Consider the following 19,859-nt stretch of genomic DNA (forward strand, 5'->3'; position numbering starts at 1 on the left):
TGTCAAATCTGAAGAAAATGACTACAGAAATAACCAGCACAAGGCATACTGTAATTTGCCCTCTACTGCTTTAGTGCATTGAAAGTTCTATGGGTTACATTTCAGAGAAACCTGCTTTTGCACTTTTTCCTTTGACTCTCTTCAGAAATTGTTCCAAGTCTTGGCTGTTTTCTGCTAGTAATATGATGTTGTTTACATATTTTAAATTATTGATGTTATTTCCTCCCATTTTAGTGCCTCTTTCATCCATGTTTAATTCTGTATTCATCATGGCCAAGTATGATTGCCTTCCAAGTGTAAGGTTTTGGTGGTGGGTCCGTAGGTGACTATAGAGACCTATTCTTGATCCACATGTTCTTCCGTGGTGAAGACAATGATTTCAAGATGGAAAATGGTCCCAACAAGGGTTGGCTTGATGTGCCTTTCTCTTGGCACATTTCTTCCTTTGGTCCTCCATCCATGTCTCTTCAAATTCCACAGCTCTGTTGGTAACAGTTGACCTCCAGTTAGAACGCTCGAAGGCCAGGGTTTCTCAGTTCTCGGTGTCTATGCCAGAGTTTTTAAAGTTAGCTTTAAGCCCATCTTTAAATCTATTATTATTATTATTATTATTATTATTATTATTACTATCTGACTTTAAATGTCCAATTGTGGTCAATATTAAACCACTCCAAGTATTGCAGTGTTTATATGCTCCATTTCTTGTTTTGCTATCTTTGCTTCACCTAATTCATGCATTTCAGATTTTGTGTTCCTATGTGGAGCTTTAAATTTTCATTTCATCTCCGAGAACATCCACAGCTGAAATTCCTTTTGGCTTGAAGCCATTAGTCATTACTTGTGCTCTTCCTCAATAGTTCATTGAGCAGTTCCAAATGAACCGTACATCCAGGTGAATATGGAAAGAAGCAGACAGCCAGCGTCAACTATGGCATGAGTTCTTAATATTCTCCATTCTCTATTTCAGATGTAAATAATTAAAATACTAATTCAGGAAGATGATTTTGGTATCTAATGCTTGAAGCCTACTGCTCCCTGACAATGTTTTTTTTTAATGTTCACAGGGAACAGCAGAAGGATAGGGAAGATAAAATTACCGATGGAAATTCTTGAATGTAAATTGATGCCATGCCTCGTAAGTCCACCTGGACAGTATTACTAGTCATACTTTTAGCATAGTCCTTAACAGTCTGTACTTGTAGTGTGTGGAGCAAGATTGACTTTGATATATTGTTATTATTGTTTTAATTCAGTGTTCAACAATGGATGAACAACCCAGTGACAGACCTTCTAAACCTGAAGATGAATTAAGTGTGAGTATCATGCCTAGTTTAACATTGTTGTATTGAACAAGCCATCTATTTATTCAGCTTGTGAACTATGAGAGCAATTTTTTTTACCAGTGACTGCAATTATAAATATCATAGTTAATTTTCACTGATATGTTAAGGTGAAAGGTGATATGCATTTATTTGTCTACATCAGATATGTGCATGATATCAGAATGTGATAGTTCTTGATAGAAGTTTTGTGCTGGGAACTGAAGAGTATTTTTATAAATTTTATAGTATAAAAGCTAATTTTATCCTTGAATTTCACTCCCACCCACCAATGAAGTGAAAAAGGCAAAGGAAATAAAGGTTAAATGGTATATATGTAAATAGAGTCATTATTCAGCTGGTTGGCATAGTTACTGCTATCCTGCAGAGCTTACAAGCATTTAAAAAGAAGAGGAGGATTTAAATAATTCAAGGTTCTGTGATACTTAAATTGCTCTATTCATGAGAATGAATTGTACAACGAATAATTAGAACTGGCACAATAAAAAAAACTACTTTCTTCTCCAACAGATTAAAAAATCATTTGAGGTGCAGTACTTAAGTAATCAGCTATAAACCTGCCAGTGCCAAAGGAAATTTTGATGGAAAATCTATAGTTTTTGCTTTTGCACTTTCCTAAATAGTATTATAGAAGAAAGAACAAGAAATTCAAGAAGTTTTGTACATGAGACTCAAGTTCCTGTGAAATAGTTAGGAGTAATGTAAACTCTCAGAAACATGTGTTAAATATAAGCATTTGGGAGAAAAGGCCAGCAGCAACAAAGTGAAAGATACTTAGAACCAAACTCGATTTGACAATAATTATATCACTGACCAAAATACACACACATTTTTTCTCCTAGAGATATTTATTTTTAGTTTAGTTTAGTAGGTTTAAGTGGTAATATATAGTCAAAGCTTACTTTTGATGACTAGTAGCAACTACTTAGGACTTCATCAGATAGTGCAAAAAGCATGTGTGGGGCGAGGGAATCGTCTTCTAAGCAAAGCATATCATCCTCTTCTGTTTTAAAAGACACCATTTTGTTTTACAAATCTCATCAGATGCGTTATGCCCTCCAGCCTTCTCCCATTCTGTCCCACTGTTCTGAACCATCACACCAGAGAGTGCAGTCCCCACCTACTCCACATTCTTTTTTTAAAAAAAACTTTAATATTGAAAGCCAAGTTTACTATGGGCCTCATCCCATTTGGGGGGCGGGGAAGTGAGGATATTAAAACCTTTTTGCCATAATCAGTCTTTCCCATGCCTTAATGCCCTGCATTAGATTAGTGTTATTATAAAACCCTTTGCCATGATCCCCAGCTCCTATGTTTTCCTTCCCTCCATTAGACCAGTGTTATTATAAACCACTTTGCTGCAATCCCTTCCTCCCAGGTTTTCCTTCCCTCCACTAGACTAGTGATGTTATAAACCACTTTGACGAGATCCCTTCCTTTCAGGCTTTCCTTCCTTGCATTATACCAGTGTTATGTTAAAAAGCTAACAAGAGCACAATTTCGATGGGAGAAAGGGGAAATGTAATGTATCTATAGATTTCAGTGAAATAAATTTGTTCTGTCGTGCGCTGGGCTTGAAACGAATTGCTTTTATAACAGGACATGCAACTTTAGCCCAGCGGGAAGCCAGGAGGCCCGAAGAGAAATTCACAAGGATTTTCACCATAAACAGTCTCTAGAGGGCTTGTAAAATATAACAAAGTCTTTTATTGGTGAACAATCAACAGAAACTTCTTTTGTCTTCAAAAGGATAAACAAATGCTTCCAGGCTTTATGCAACTAGTGGCTCTAACTGTTACTTTTACTCTAAAGGAAAATTCCCTTTCCAAACTTCTCCCAGGCTAACTGTGATCCTAAACCTAACTGATGTGGATCCACTACCGGGCTGAACTGCATCTCAAAACTGAGTGGACCTACCAGTAGGTCTGTAGTCACTTAGCTGGAGTTCTTGATGTTCAAAGCTGTTATTCCCTCCGAAATTCCTTTGGGAATCTTTAGATGCTCTTATGACTGTTCTCCCCCGGGAGGTCTTAAGGGTTGAAGCCTTTGTACAGGAGAAAGTCTGTACACGTCCTGTACATTGACTTCCTTTGCTGAGACTGACTGAAAATGGCTCCCTTCCCTTCTCAATTGTCCTGAACAGGGGGCGGAACCAAACTTAATGATGATGGACAGGGGCCTGCCCTATAACTGCAAACTTTAACAGGAAGCCACCCTTCTGCAGAATCCCAAGCCTTGGGCTGCAAGCAAACACTTAATACAAGGCAAATAAAGTGGGAGCTTCTGGTACAGCTGTACCAGCACAAAATTTGCAGGGATTATAATTATCAAATACCCAAGTCATTGCGGAAGAAGCTTGCCCTACCTACACAAGTCCCCCTTATATTTAATAATAGCTTGTTTCTTCCACTTAAGGGTTCACTGTAGCAAACACTGCGAAGTATCCCCAACCTATCAGATACACAGGACATTTCCAGACTGTCACCTTGAGAGACCATTCATACTTTTATTTGGCTTGTATTAACCTTTCCCACAGAACTAAGATTTGAGGCAGCTAACAACTAAATGCAGATTCCATCCTATCATTTATGCACATTATGTGCAAATTGACTTCTTATTCCTCTCTATGGGGCAATAAGAATATAGTACTGAAATAATGAACAGCTCTATGTATGAATGAAATGTATCATTGAAAGGGGCAGGATCAAAGCATTGTCCTGCCAACATAAAGCTTCCTTAAGTAGAATGGAAGCATTTCTCTGTTCTTCCTGTACACATTAAAATCTACTTCAAATATTTATGGGATCCTTGGGACCAGATTTTAAACTTCAGGGTAGGAGGAGTTATTCTTCCCTTTTTTTGCTGAGAGGCAGTCAAACCACTAGTTTAAGTCAGCCCTGAAGCTACAATGCTGAACTGTCTAGCAATGGTCAAGATCCTATATCATTTATGAATAATGTAAATATTTGCTGATGGAGTTACACTTTGCTAACTTTGCACAATACTGAATACTGCAATGAGAATGGTGAGTCTACACAGCATGTGCAATGCACTGAGACAATATGCAGGGTGCAATGTGCATTGGCTCACCACTCTAGGTGCATTATGACAAATTTGAAATTATTCTGCATATGAAACCACAATTGTCAGCTGGACATGTCCATTCATGTTGTCCAAAAAATTCACATCACATTGGTAGCACAATCTATATGCACCTGCATATTAACATCAGGATTGTGGCCATAAATTCCCATTTAACTATATGAAGTATACTTCTGAGTAAATAGTCTTAAAACAGTGTAAATAGTCTTAAATCTGTACAAAAACACATTTTCTTATAGTGTACACCAATACTATAGATCTAATTTCTAGTTTAACCTAGTGCAGACTAGAATGGAGACTAGTACAACAAACTAATGCCATACTACAAATGAATAGAAGTTGTAAATGTGATTTACCAAATTCCTTTTGATTCAGTGAATCTGCACTAGCTGAGTCTATCATGCTTTTGATTAGGATAAGAATGAGGGCCCTTCCACACAGCCCTTATATCCCAGAATATTAAGGCAGAAAATCCCACATTATCTGAGTGTAGACTCAGATTACCCAGTCCAAAGCAGATATGGTGGGATTTTCTGCCACGATATTCTGGGATATAAGGCTGTGTGGAAGAGCCCTTAGTCCACACTGAACCCATATAACAGTTCTTAGTCCACACTGCCCTATATGCCAGTTCAATGTGGGTTTTATACAGCTGTATGGAAGGGGCCTGAGAGACATAGGGCCTTTCCACACAGCCCTATATCCCAGAATATCAAGGCAGAAAATCCCACAATATCTGCTTTGAACTGGGTTATCTGAGTCCACACACAGATAATGTGGGATTTTCTGCCTTGATATTCTGGGATATAGGGCTGTGTGGAAGGGCCCTGAGAAACATGTAGCTCTTAGCTATTTCTGAACTGCAACTCGCAAACAACTTCAACATTGGATATGCTGGCTAGGGCTATTTGGATGTTCAGGACAACAGCATCTGAAGGTCTGCATATACCCCCAGTTTACACTTAATTTCACTGGCAATTGAAAAAGGCAGATTGGAACTGAAAAATAATGTAAACGTGCCTATGTTGGAATCATTATTTCCTTACTTCTTTGGTCAAGGTATCAAATGTGTCTGTTCAAATGGCTGATTCAGAAGACCAGTGGGAAAGACTTGCAAGGAAACTCAACAGAATGTCAAAGAGGAAAACTAAAAGGAACAAATCTATCTGGAATTTTCAGAATAAAATAATCCTCTTTACAGTAATTCTCTTTATTGTTGGTGTTATAACGTGGACATTATTGTGGCTCTTTATTGGTGAGTTCCTGCCCTTTTATACATATTTAAAGAGTTTCCATGAGATGTATCTCATATATACATTTAAAGTGCCTATTGGGAGTATAAACAGTATTCAGCGAGTTTGAGATATGTTACAGCTCTAGAGAAAAGTTTCCAATTGGAGATAAAGAAATCTGTTGCACTCCAGACCAGGAAAAGCCCTGACACACAGTGAGTAGAAATGCAATCCATTTATTGAAGGTAATTAAAAAGAAGTAATAGTAAAAAACACTTTAAAGGAATAGGTTAATCCAATTAGACAGGAAGATATGCTGGAACAAAATAGTCCAGGGAATTGGTCCATCAAAGTTCATGAAAAACAAAGGCAGAAAATTCTATAGTAAAATGCAAAAACTGGAAACATGAATCCAAGGCACTGAAACACATAATCATAAAATCCAAGAATTTAAACCATGAATCAAAGGCACTTAAACATGAATCTTTCCAAAGCAAAGCTTGAAAGGAACAGGAACGAGATCTTGACTTGATTCCAAACGATGCTTCATCTGACTACAGATCCTGTACTTGGGACTTTTATCTCCTCATTAAGCTATGTCCCAGGTGGCCAGAAATTGTTTTCGCTTTAGCCTTGAATCCCTTATCTTTCTTTGTCTGAGCCTGGCAGAATGCCTGAGATTCGGATCTGCTTTCCTATTCTGACTAATAACATCCTGTCTATCAATTTGCTCATTAATTTCTGCAGCTGGGCCAGGTGCCGAGCTGTTCTCAAGCTCCAAATCATGGGAATTCTCTGGTAGCAATTGAGGGAGCTCACCATCATCCTCACACCCTTCAGGAACATTCTCATGAGAAAATACACTTTGAACAGGGATCTTCTGGTCATTCTCTACATCAATATAATTGGAAACAACATTATCTTCATGAACCTCCTTGTCATCATTCCCCACATCCAAAACACCCTGATCCTTAAACACAATCACAGGCTGAGCTCCAACAAAATCTTTTTTTTCTTCTTTCCCAGAAAAGATGTTATGTTGATACCTATTTTGGAAGGGCAAAGGGTGAAACTCTTGCTTTGGAGTAAATGACCTAGAAGACAGTGTTATTAGGCAGTGTTATTGGGTCAGAATCTTCTTAATTTGGAATAAATTCGGAAAGATTTCCTTTTTAAAGCAATTTTGAAGTTTTTAAGGAAACCAGAAGTCCCTTTGCCCTTCCAAAGCTTTTTCCGTCATTTCTCTTATGAATCAGTGAGTCGGAAATGATTCAGCTTTCCCCCCACTTCTGTTCCCTGGCCTCAGTTCAAGCCAGAGAAGTATTTTAAACCAGAGTGGACGGATTCTCTCCCTTTCATTTCCCTCCCGGTCAGTCTTAAGTGAGAGAAGTGGTTTAAACCAGAGTGGATGGATTTCTTCCCTTTGCTCCTCCCCCCCCCCCCCCGGTTTCTGGAGCAAACAACTACTTTCAAAGTAAAGACCAGTGTGTTGACGACGGATAACGAAATAATTGAGGCATTTAAGAATTTTTATGGACAACTTTATGCTAAGGAAAATATCGACAAAGAAGAGATTATGAAATATATAGGTAAAAGGAAATTCCAAAAGATTACAGACGAAGTTAGAGAGAAGTTAAATAAAGAAATTACGGTTGAAGAGATTGAACAGGCAATAAGCAAAATAGATGCCGATAAGGCACCAGGACCAGATGGATACTCAGCAGGATTTTATAAGGTATTTAAGCAATCTTTAATACCTATCATGAAAAAGGTCCTAAATGAGGCAAAGCTTTTTCAAAAAATCCCAGATACATGGAAGGAGGCGGAAGTGGTACTAATCCATAAAGAAGGTACTCCGGAAACAGAGATTAAAAATTATAGGCCCATCTCTCTGCTAAATGTGGATTATAAGATATTTGCAAATATTTTGGCAACAAGGCTTAAAGAATTTTTAAAGGATTGGATCGGGGAGGAACAAACAGGATTTCTCCCGGAGAGATCGATGAAAGACAATGTTCGAACAGTTATAGATTTATTGGAATACTATGAATTCAATCATCAAAAAGAATTTGCTATGTTATTCATTGATGCAGAAAAAGCTTTTGATAATTTAAACTGGGACTTCTTCAAATTACTGATTCAAGAATTGGATATGGGAGCCAATTTTAATAATGCAATTAATGCAATATATAACTCACAAAAAGGAAAGCTAAGGATAAATGGACAATTGACGGAAGAATTTCCTATAACTAAAGGTACCAGACAAGGTTGCCCCCTATCTCCACTTATTTTTATATTGGCCTTAGAGCCATTGATGAGAGAAATAAAGGAAGACGAAAATATTAAGGGGGCAAAAGTTGGAAAATACGAATATAAAATAAGAGCTTTCGCGGATGATTTGCTAGGTATCATAGAAGACCCAGTCAAGAATATTCAATATTGGCTACAAAAACTCAATGAATACGGAAAGGTAGCAGGCCTTAAATTGAATAAAGGAAAATCAAAAATCATAACAAAAAATGTGAGAGAGGCTAAACAAATAAAATTACAAGAAGTTACAGGTCTGGAGATAGTAAGGAAGACGAAATATCTGGGAATATGGATTACGGCAAAAAACAACCAGTTATTAAAGAATAATTATGAAATGATATGGACAAAGATACAAAAGGACCTTCAAAAATGGAGATATTTAAAACTTTCCCTACTGGGTAGAATCTCTCTGATTAAAATGAACGTATTGCCTAGAATGCTATTTTTATTTCAGAATATTCCGATAGTAAGGAGCCAATCTATTTTTAAAAAATGGAATAAAGAATTGTTAAAATTTGTGTGGGCCGGGAAAAGGCCAAGAATAAAATATTTGAATTTAATAGACAGTAAGACAAGAGGAGGCCTGGATTTCCCAGACCTAAAAATATACCACGAAGCATGTGCTCTTCTTTGGACTAAAGACTGGATACTGCTTGACAAAGAACAATGTTTAAATTTAGAGGGCTTTGACTTGCGAGTGGGATGGCATGCATATGTGTGGTACAACAGAGAAGCAAAAGAAAAGAATTTTGGTAATCACTTTGTAAGATCATCTCTATTGCGAGTATGGCAGAAATATAAAGACTATTTTTATAAAAAAACACCATTGTGGGTATCCCCAATGGAAGCCCATCAAAGAAGACTGTTGGGTTGGAGAGAATGGCCTATCTACAGAGACATATTAATTAAAGGGACACAAGAGATCAAACCATTTGAACAATTAAAAGAAAAATATAAAAACCTCACTTGGCTACACTACCTTCAAATGAAAGATTATTATAAACAAGATAGAAAAACAAATTTTGAAACAGAAGAGACTTTTTGGGATAAAATACTAAATATGAAAAAGAAAATAATAACAGTTCTATATAGAAAACTATTGTCCTGGGCAACAGAAACGGAGCAAGTTAAAAGTTGTATGATTAAGTGGGCGGAGAATTTAAGAAGACCTATCCACTTTAGAGAGTGGGAACAAATGTGGAACAGGAAGCTAAAATATACTTATGCGTCGGATTTGAAAGAGAATTGGATAAAGATGTTCCACAGGTGGTATACTACACCTGAAAAATTGGCCCAGATGTATGGGAATATGTCAAATAAGTGTTGGAAGGGGTGCCAACAGATAGGCTCCTTCTATCACATGTGGTGGACTTGCAAGGAAACGACGAAATATTGGTCTCAAGTACATGTGGAGGTACAGAAAATACTGAAGAAATCTTTTAAAAAGAAACCCGAATATTATTTATTAGGTTTTACCGAACAAGATTTAAAGCTTAATGATAATGAAGATAGATTGTTTACATATATAACAACAGCAGCAAGAATAACTTTGCTAGTGTCTGGAAACAGGAAAGAATCCCGGAAATTGATGCATGGTTGGAGAAGATAAGAGAAGTAAGAGATATGGACATTTTGACTTTTTATTTGAAAAAGAATACGGGCAAGGTGATAAAGAGGACTGATTGGGCCCTCTTTTGTGAATATGATAAAAAAAGAAGAGAATAAGAGGAACTGTAGATACTAAAAAGGGAAATAATAGACTTAAAAAACCGAAGTGTGAAATGGAAGTCAATTTTATTTAGTATGATGTACTTAGTTTTAGGGTTAGGTTGTGTGTGCTTTACTCTTTTTCTATCTCTTTTTACTTTTTCCGAACTTTCTAAAAAACTTTTTTTGTTCTCACTCTTTCGATGTATGTGTTAGAAACTTCAATAAAATTCAGTTCTTGTGGGTTTTTTCGGGCTATATGGCCATGTTCTAGAGCATGGCCATATAGCCCGAAAAAACCCACAAGAACTGAGTGATTCCGGCCATGAAAGCCTTCGACAATACATTCAATAAAATTTATAAAAAAAAAAAAAAAGTAAAGACCAGCCAATGAGACAGGAAATAACACTTTGAAACCATTAACAAAGCATTTGGAAGTCTCGGAAGTTTCAAAAAGTTTTGAACATTTTTTTCTGTGAAAATCGGAATTGACTTTAGATCTGAACCACCAGAAATAGCTACATCCGAAACGAGTTTTGAACCATTTTTTGGATCAAACAATCCTAAGTGTTATATATTTGGAGCAGCCAAAGTTAGTGGGTCAAGGGGCCACCAAACAGAAGCCAAATAACAACACAAATCCAAAGAAACTGAGAAATTACAGAAGTCCATTTTTTATGTTGAAAAACCGATTAAAAATAAATAGTGCAAGGGAAGCTAAATTTGTTTAGAAGTATAATCCCAATTCCTGACACTTACAGGAGAGGCTCCTCAGTAGTCACACTCCTACTCCATGGAAGAAAAACTTAGTCTGAAGTACCCAAGGGAATGCTGCTAATACAGGCATGGACAAACAAATGCCCAGGGCCCGGATGTGGCCCCCCGGGTGCTTACCTCAGTCCCTCCTGATTTTCCCTGTCCTCTTGGAAGAAGGACTTGGCAGCCCACCATGTCCTTATGCCAGAAAGTTAGTAGAGTGCTTTCAGCCACCATGTGTCTCTGGAGTGCTTTCAGCCACCATGTGTCTCGACCTTCTCCCGGCATAAGGACGGTGTGAGCGATGCCATCTTTATGCTGGGAGGATGGCTTAAAGAAGGCACATAGCAGCTGAGAGCCCTCCGGAGCACTTTCAACCACCACCTGTCTCATCCTCCTCTTGGCTTAATGCCAAGAGGACAGTCCAAGGTTTGGGGGAGGAGGATGGGGAGTGGCATCGGGGGGGGGGGGGAATCAAGGCAGTTGCCGCATGCCCCCCCCCCCCGGTATAAGGATAGGGTGACCAGCCCTGGACTTATGCTGGGAGGACAACCTGAGGATGACCCAGACCTTCCCTGACCCCTCCTGGCCCTGCCCTCTCCTGAACCCTCCCCCTCTCAGACCCACACCATCCAGCACGTGCCTAGCCTCCCTCCCTTCTGGTCTAGCCCTTCTGGCTGGGCTCACAATGCAGCCCAAGACAAAAAAAAATGCCTATGCCTCTGTTAAAACAATCTTGGTCCCTTTTTGCTCAGTGCTGTTATCAGTGGTTGCTTGTGATTTCCATGTTAGGGGTAGTGAGTGTATTCTAGGTTTGGAAAACTTTTAAAGTGCTTTAGGAATAAGGTTCAGCACACTAGACAAGTCATTTAACATGCAAGTCAGAACTTGAATTGTAGTGTCACTGACCTGGAAGCCTTTTACAAAGGGAAAGCAAATAAGCACACTCCTGTTTACATCATTTAAAGAGATCAATGTGTGTATAACAGGAATGAATTAAGTGCATTGTTAGTTCATCTAGTATATATAATGTCAAGGCAGGCTCCAAAGCTAAATTCTCAATTGTAAATTAAAAACCTTTTTTTTTTTGTAACTCTTAATATTCCTTAAAACCTTATTGCCATCTTTTTTATTGTCATCATGAAAGGGACAAGGTAATACTCATTTATGACCATTCTGTTTTACAGTGCAATCAGAAAGCAAAGATGCTTTGTACTTTGTTGGATTATTTCGGGTTGCCAATATCGAATTTCTCCCTGAGTATCGGCAGAAAGAATCTAGAGAGTTCCTCTCTGTAGCACAGAATGTTCAGCAAGTGGTAAGGAACTCACACTTATTCATGCTTAAAAATGCACAATGGTGTAGTAGACTGTCTAAATTATATAAATTAGAATGTCCCAAGAAAAAGTTGTTACGTCCAATCACCCCTCCAGAATTTTACAAGTAGTTTGAATAATATAATCTCCAGTTTGAAACATTCCATGTTTTCCCACTATGTTTTTAATTTATTTTATCACCAGGAAAAACACTTCCAAGAGAAGATTAATTAATTGGGCAAGGCATTTAGATTGATAGCTCTAGGGGCCCTCCATCCACTCAAATCAATAATCAACTGGATATATTGACTTATCAAATTTTGGCCTCTTGTAATGTGACAGTATGATAAGGCCTCACAATCCTATTTTCTTGTCATCAAAGAAGACTATTTTTTCAGGACAGCAAGCAACTCATAAAGTTAAATGTAATAAATACAGCAAATATGTTAATTTAATAGAAGAGCATGGGTTAATGTTGTTTGCTGAGCTCTGTCATTTGTGCTATGCAAGAAGTGCTGAAATCACAATATTATATACCCAGAACCAACAACCAGTAGTTAATTATATACAGTACCAGATCCCAAGAACATTTTCTTAAACAACAATCAATCTCTAGTGACCAGAAAAGAATATATTCTATACTGGTCACATAGACCTCAGATTAGGATTATAATGGGTGATAAGATAATCCATTATGATGATAAATAATGATGATGATGATGATGATGATGATGATGATGATATAAAATAAACAAATCTTTATTTATATCTTACTTTTCTCCCTCATGGGACCCAAAGTGGCTTACAACATTTTAAAATCATGCAAACAACCATCCATATTTATTGATAATAAGGATAGATAGATAAATAGATAGATAGATGATAGATATTGCTCAAGTGCATTGTGTTGTTGTCTGCAAAACTCTGGTTCTATAAAATACTGATGATTGAAATAAACTTTATCTATCTCTACCAGTGCTGTGATTAGATATTAGATTGGCCTAATATCAGTGCTGGGACTTGGTAGATCCTTGGCCAAAGTTGTTTATTGTTTGTTTGCTTGTTTGCCTTCCTGCTCATTTTCAAGGCTCCTTTCAGTTCTGTGTTTTCTTTGGGAGAGTAGGACTGGTATTTCAGTCCTACCCAAGAGAACCAAGGTAGTTAAAGTAGAAACATAGCACTACAATTGTGTCATGTAGGTCCCTGGTCTAAATCAACTCAGATTGTTGTTGAAAGAAAAGCTTCTCTTGCCTTTGTTCATGAAGTGGCTTCATCAATGTAGACAACTCTGACAAGGAAATTGTTTCCATGGGTGTCCAGTGTAATTCATCTCCTTGCTCTAGGTTGGTGTAAAAGGGAGCTGTACCTATTATTAAGCAGAATGAAACAGCTACCCACAGGCAAAAGATTCTGGGACTATAAAGAATGATACTTCTTAATGGGTCATACAGACCCATTGAGGCATTTTGTATACTCTGTTGTCCTCAGATGTGGTGAAGAATGTAGTATTGTAGTAAGAGTCAACTGTCAGGACCATTCCAGTTCAAAGGATGAAGGAATACCTTCCTGCCTCAGATAGCAAAATAGCTGCTACAATTTCATTCTTTGCCCAGGTATATTGCTAGTGACATCTTCTCTCAAGCTCAACAAAACGCTTTATGAAGGATCTTCTTCTATACATTCATAAGAAATAGATATTAGAAAGGTAACTTGAATGAATGAACCTGTGCTACTCTCTCCATCAACAAAAGCCGGGAGTGAAATCCATCCCAACTGAATTTTACTAATTTTTGTAATGAAGAAGATTATTACATTTCTTATCCTTGTAGTTACCTGCCTGTCTTAGAAAATTCTTAGTAAGATACATTTTATATTTGGTCTCTGAAGGACTGCAAAACTATTCTGTGAATTTTCTCTTTCAGATGAACTTGGTATATACCAAATCTGCTTTCTCCAAATTTTATAAGCAGTCCATTGTCTCAGATGTCAGGTGGGACATGTTTCATTTTACTTTTTGCAGCTGGGGTTCTTAGAGAAAAAAAATAATCTCTGCTACCCGTGTTCAAAGCATTTATTTTATCATATATGTGAATGATGGTAACACAAAATTACATCAATGCTCAACAAAGAATCTTATGCTTATATGACATATTTTGCTTTTATATTTGATTTCAGTAATAACAACAATGGGGGACTACTTGTGCATTTCTGGATTGTGTTTGTGGTGCCACAGGCTAAAGGCCCAGTCTTTTGTGAAGATTGTGTAGCTGCTATTTTGAAGAACTCAATTCACACAAGCATCACAAATCGAACTTCAATAGGGAGTCTTCAAGGCCTGGCTGTTGATATGGACTCCATTGTGCTTAGTGGTTGGTATTTCTACCTAATCTAGAATGCTTTGCATCCTACAGGTTTTATCCAAAGAAGAAGCTCCTTTTCTTCAAAGGGAAGGAACATTTAGATAAACTTAGGATAAAACATACTTTTATTATCTGAGTGTAACAACAACATGGAGCAGTTCTATAACTTTGGGTCCTTCCACATAGCCCTATATCCCAGAATATCAAGGCAGAAAATCCCATAATATCTGCTTTGTGCTGGGTTATCTGAGTCTACACACAGATAATGTGGGATTTTCTGCTTTTATATTTTGGGATATAGGCTGTGGGGAAGGGCCCTAAAGAGAAGGTTCTGAAATTCCTATAAAACATTAAGTTCCACTATTTCTGTTTTTTTAAAAAAACTTTCCTGAATAGGTCTTCAAATTCCTTTTGGTTTTATGATGAACGTGTGTATTGTTGAACGCTTTCATGGTTGAAATCACTGGATTGTTGTAGGTTTTTTGGGCTGTATGGCCATGTTCCAGAAGCATTCTCTCCTGACATTTCACCTCATCTGTGGCAGGCATCCTCAGAGGTTGTGAAGTCTGTTGGAAATTAGGAAAAAATTCGTAGTTTCCATTTTCCTCTTTTCCAGCAGACCTCATAACCTCTGAGAATGCTTGCATAGATGCAGGAGAAACATCAGGAGAGAATGCTTCTGGAACATGGCCAAACAGCCCGAAAGACTTACAACAACCCAGAACTTAAGTGTGTTCAATTCTAAGTTCATTGCCATCCAACCATCAAAATAAAGAGACAACACAATAGATATGGGTTGAACTATGGGCAACTTTTATTAATGTTATCTAATTAAACTTTGTAACTTGCAGGTAATTCTGTGGCATGAACTTGGTGTGTATAAAGTCAAGGCAGTGGTCCTCCCCGGTCTACTCCTTGGCTAATTTTGGGTGAAACACCTAGGTCCCCAGCTGAAATAACATTGGGCAACCACTAAGGGAAATGCGATAGATTTATTGAGATCAGACTCTCCGTTCGGCTTCACCTCAGTTATTTGAACCATAGGTGAGGGTCTCGATTCCTGGTCTACACACAAAGGGGGTGCCTTGGGTGTACACCAGAATTAAATCTCTTGCTATTTAAAACTGTGCCTTCCTAATTTTCCTTCTACAAACAGTATAGGGTAGGCAAAAAAACCCCTCCTAGAACATGGTGGGGGGAATCCTACCCAGCTCCAAAGGTGACCAAATAATTATACTGTTAATGGGCAGGAGGGTGGGTCAGAATCTGGATCAGAATGAAACAGGGGGCGGAATGCACACTCATGTAACTCCACCCCCCAAAAGTAGCTCCTGCTGGAGCTACTTTCCTAAAGTCTTCCCCAATGGAGGTGGCAAAGCACCTCCCACCCCCCCAACTGTGTGGGGGAAGGGAAATTAATTCTGATGGAATGTTATAAAAATCTTTAAAAGTCAAGTTATGGTGACTTCGTAAATTCATATGAATTGGATTTTATACTCAAACTATGATACAATAGCTTGATAAGATTGAAGCATTATGTCATGTACAGCATCTGCTGCCCATTTCTTCCAAGAGTTGTTTACATTAAAGGATATTTATTTGTATCTCTTTTCCAATGCAGTTGGGCTCCGATCAGATTACTCTTCAACAACTGGAACAGGTATAGTACTGAGCATATTTATTTATTTATTGAATTTATTTATGTCCCTCCCTTCTCACCCCAGAGGGGACTCAGGGCAACTCACAACAAATGCACAGTTCAATGCCTTGAACACATATCCGCATAAAACAACATATATATTAAAGTCACATCATTAAAACGTATCAAAACAGTTATTTAAAATCACACAATCCAAGAACATATTTATAATGGATGTTCTGTCTGATCCCTTTTAACTCAGGGGTGTTTATTGCCTGATCTGGATTGAATTCTGATTCTGGACTAAAAACAGAATTTGTTTCTGAGTAACTGAGTGTTGTTGATCTCCATGAGAGTTGTCAATTTCTAGTAACAGTATCACTTAGACTCCTTCTGATAAAGGAGAGAGCATTAGAGGTTTTGTTCAAAACATTTCATATTGTAAATGTGAGTAGTATACATTCATGTTGTATTAATGATTTGAGAGAGAGAAGAAACATTTTTGTCTATTTAAGACTTGATTTCTGGCTTATCTGCAAATACAATAATCTTATGGCATGGACAATATAATTTTGACTACTTTTGCAGGTACAAACTGCATGTATGATCTGCATGCAGACCGACTACATCAACACTTTCCACTGGATATTTCTGAAAAATCAGGAAGAATGATCTGCTATTTCAAATTGATAGCATTGGTTGGCTATCTAATTCGTCTTTCTATAGCATCCATTCAGCTTGAAGCTGATAACTGCATCACAGATTCATTGACCATTTATGACTCTCTGATGCCAATCAAAAGTAAGATACTGTATCGGTAGGTATGCTTTTCTATAATATTTCTTTGAAGAATTTGTAGCAGAAAAAAATGTTAGGGGAAAATATGGGGTGATATGATAGGGATGATAATAGTGATGTTAATGATGATGATAGTGATGTTTATTTATATTCTTCCTTTTCTCTCCACAAAAGAGACTCAAAGCCACAACAATGTCATCCTTTCTCATCAAACATCTATTGATTTATTGCAAATGATTTATTATTTATCTTTAACAGTAATTAAAACAATTACATGGGATGTAGAATTCTAATAGTCAAGTATGCCGTTTAAACATCAGTTGTTAGTTTGACTTCAGTGCATGACTTCAGTATTGTTATTGTTACAATAGGGCAATAAAATACTTTGGCTTTATAGAAAGGATGGGCTCAAGAGGAAGAGGCTCTGTATGCTAACATCATTTATATACTTCTTACCTGCAAACTCTTACCAGTATAGGGTAATGGAGATTGTGGGATAAAGGAGAAAACTAAGAACAGGTTGACTAGGGATGCACATTCTGTTGTGACTCAGCTGGAATCACAGACTGTCTCTGATGAGGATAATGGGACTCAGGTTCACAGTTTGGTTCAAGATGTCCCTGTTATATACGATGAAGAAGTGCAGTTTCCCACAGTAAGGCATGACCTTGGGACATTGGGGCTCTGCAAGTGATTATGAGGGGCTCCACGTCAGGTGGTACCATGATTCTTCTCTCCTCCTCTTCCTCCTCCTCTCCCCCTACCCTTTCTCCATCTCCATGATGTGTGGCTCATCCAATGGACGGCTGCCCTGCAGCTGTCCCTTGGAGTAGATTGGTTGGCAGGAGCAGGTCACTGTGCAAAAACAGAAAAGCCAAACACTTCAAGCCCAGAAAATGCCAGCAAAGATCATAGGAGCAGAGCTAGGACGAAGAGTCAGCAAACCAAGTGACTCAGGCCCCTTCCAGACAGCTGAATAAAACCCCACATTTTCTGCTTTGAACTAAAATATATAGCAATGTGGTCTCAGATAACCCAGTTCAAAGAAGATATTGTGGGATTTTCTATTCTGGGTTATATGGCTGTGTGTAAGGGCCCTCAGTCATGCAGCGAATGTTTTTGAAAAGCAGAAGAGAGAGAAAAGGAGAGAGGGGAGGGTTGGAAGAAAACTAAGATGGACCTTCATTAGTCAGGAGAACGATAATAACATGGGTGCTCCAGGCATTAAAAGAAAACATGGAGAGGAAGGAGATTTCAGGGTATCTCTACTAAACTCTGACAAACTCTTCTGCAAGAAACAAGCACTTTGTTCACATTAACTTTGGGTGTACAAGCAATATTGTACAAATACCTAGTTATATCATTTTGTAGATTTAAATAATGAATAATATTGTCTCCAGTTTTTTTAACTATTGTTTCCTTTATAAATATATATATACCTCATATATACCTTATTATATGTATACCTTAATACCTCATACATTTCTATACACATCATGTGTAATACGCCTCATAAAACCTAGACAGATAAAGCTAAATACCAAACATTTATTGGGGCTCCACGAGAAACTTTTGCTTCAAAAAAGACTCTGTGGCTGAAAAAGTTTGGGAACCCCTGGTTTAGATTCCAACTACCTAATAATCCTGCTTGAGCTCAAGGAGGTATACATAGTTATTTTGCTTATTTCTTTTATTCTCACTAGAACCCTGTTCAGACTTCTTAAAATGTGTTTTATTTCTTAGTGCAACTGCTGTTGCTCAAACTGTTGGAAGCACAACTTCTTCGTTAATTGGCTACCTAAGAAAAGAGCCAAGGCTACCAAGGGGACTATTAGTCATCTTCATACAATCAATATATGAAAAAATTATTTGTTTCAGAATGTGTGAACCAAGCAATTCACTCCGGTCTTTTGTTTCTACTAATAATATGATGCTGGTGACACTGAAGTCTGCTCAAATGAGGAAAGCAAAGGAATTCCGTGGCTACTTTGAAGTCATTCCACAAGAAAGTAAGAGTTCATTGTTATAATGAAAATATGTGTGTAGGGGACCCCCTGCTTGGGGTCCTTGCTGAGTCCGTCACAGAGGGCAGCAAAATGAAGAGAGTCTAGTCTCCAGAGGTAAAGCAGAAATCTCTTTATTTCAAGTGTGGCCACACAGGGAGAAACAACCAAGACAAACCAGTGTCTTCAAAAAAGGCTGTCTCTGATATTTGGATATTTCAGTCACCTTATATACATGTCTTTTCACTGTGTCATGGGCACACACCTCTCTTATCGGATCAACCATTCAAAAACATGTTTTTCTCATATTTTGCCACTTCAGTGTCTTTCACTGCTAACCTTCTACAAACTACGTAAACACACACATTATTGTTACAGATAAGCATTTTGGGTGTTAACCCACCCTGAGTACTCCCTAGGCAAACTTGACAATACAGTATCTCGTGTCGTCCAGATTCATTATCTCCTCTTAGCTTTTGGTCTTCTGCAGGCCAGAGGAGAGGGACAAACCCCTCTTTAGGTTTGCATTTCAACACTTAAACACTTCTAAGTTCTGTTAACCCTTTCATGTGCAAAATATATGAGTTAAAAGGTGCTGTTAGATTCCTTTCTCTTTTTCCTTAAAAAATAGAAGAAAAAACATTATATAGCCTCATCCTAATTTATGTTTGTCTTTGAAACTATGTCCTTCTCCAGACTAAGTATGCCAATCTTCTTTGTGATAGTTTCAGCATTTGTCTGGTTCTTCTGTTGTTCTGTTGTCTACCTAGTCGAAACACTTTCTGCTTCATTTCTGCAATTGAAACAATATCCTAGAAGTCCCAAGTCTTCCAAAGGCATGATCCATGGGTCACTGTAAGTCAACAGGTGACTTGAAGGCACAAGCACGCAAACTTTTCCCAATATTTCTGAAGTACCTTCCTGAGATTGTTTAGGTCACATTTTGGAAGGAGAAAATGGCTTGGCACTGCTGTGCTTGTATTTCTTTCCTCTAATATAGGCATGGTGAAGAGTTCCTCTAGAAAGGTAGCATGATTTGGTTTGAATCTTGGACTAAGACTGTTGGAGACCAGTTTGAATCAACATTTAGGTATTTGGGTGACCATGGAGTAATTAGTCTCTTAGCCTTAGATGAAGGCTAACCCCCTCCAAAAAGTTTGCATTAGGGTAGCCATAAACCAGAAACAACTGCTGCACATAGCAACAGGAGTACTTCAAGTTGGGAAAAATTGCTGGAGATTTCAGTATTTATTGCTATAGCTGTCTCTCTCTTACCCTCTTCTTTTTTGAATATCC

General features: G+C 37.8%; 1 protein-coding gene across 1 annotated transcript in view; it reads left to right on the forward strand.

Moving 5' to 3' along the window:
* Nucleotides 1-1,262: 1,262 nt before the first annotated feature.
* The window catches only part of TMPRSS7 (transmembrane serine protease 7), a 67,271-nt gene continuing 48,674 nt past the window's right edge, over nucleotides 1,263-19,859 (forward strand). Inside the window, exons 1-8 of the mRNA XM_067466199.1 lie at nucleotides 1,263-1,313; nucleotides 5,502-5,697; nucleotides 11,635-11,765; nucleotides 13,686-13,753; nucleotides 13,939-14,132; nucleotides 15,745-15,783; nucleotides 16,351-16,579; nucleotides 18,439-18,569. Coding sequence (XP_067322300.1) covers nucleotides 1,263-1,313; nucleotides 5,502-5,697; nucleotides 11,635-11,765; nucleotides 13,686-13,753; nucleotides 13,939-14,132; nucleotides 15,745-15,783; nucleotides 16,351-16,579; nucleotides 18,439-18,569 — 1,039 coding nt within the window. The remainder of the gene's footprint in view (nucleotides 1,314-5,501; nucleotides 5,698-11,634; nucleotides 11,766-13,685; nucleotides 13,754-13,938; nucleotides 14,133-15,744; nucleotides 15,784-16,350; nucleotides 16,580-18,438; nucleotides 18,570-19,859) is intronic.

Source organism: Anolis sagrei, chromosome 3 (assembly GCF_037176765.1).
Source record: "Anolis sagrei isolate rAnoSag1 chromosome 3, rAnoSag1.mat, whole genome shotgun sequence".
NCBI classification, from domain to species: Eukaryota; Metazoa; Chordata; class Lepidosauria; order Squamata; family Dactyloidae; genus Anolis; species Anolis sagrei.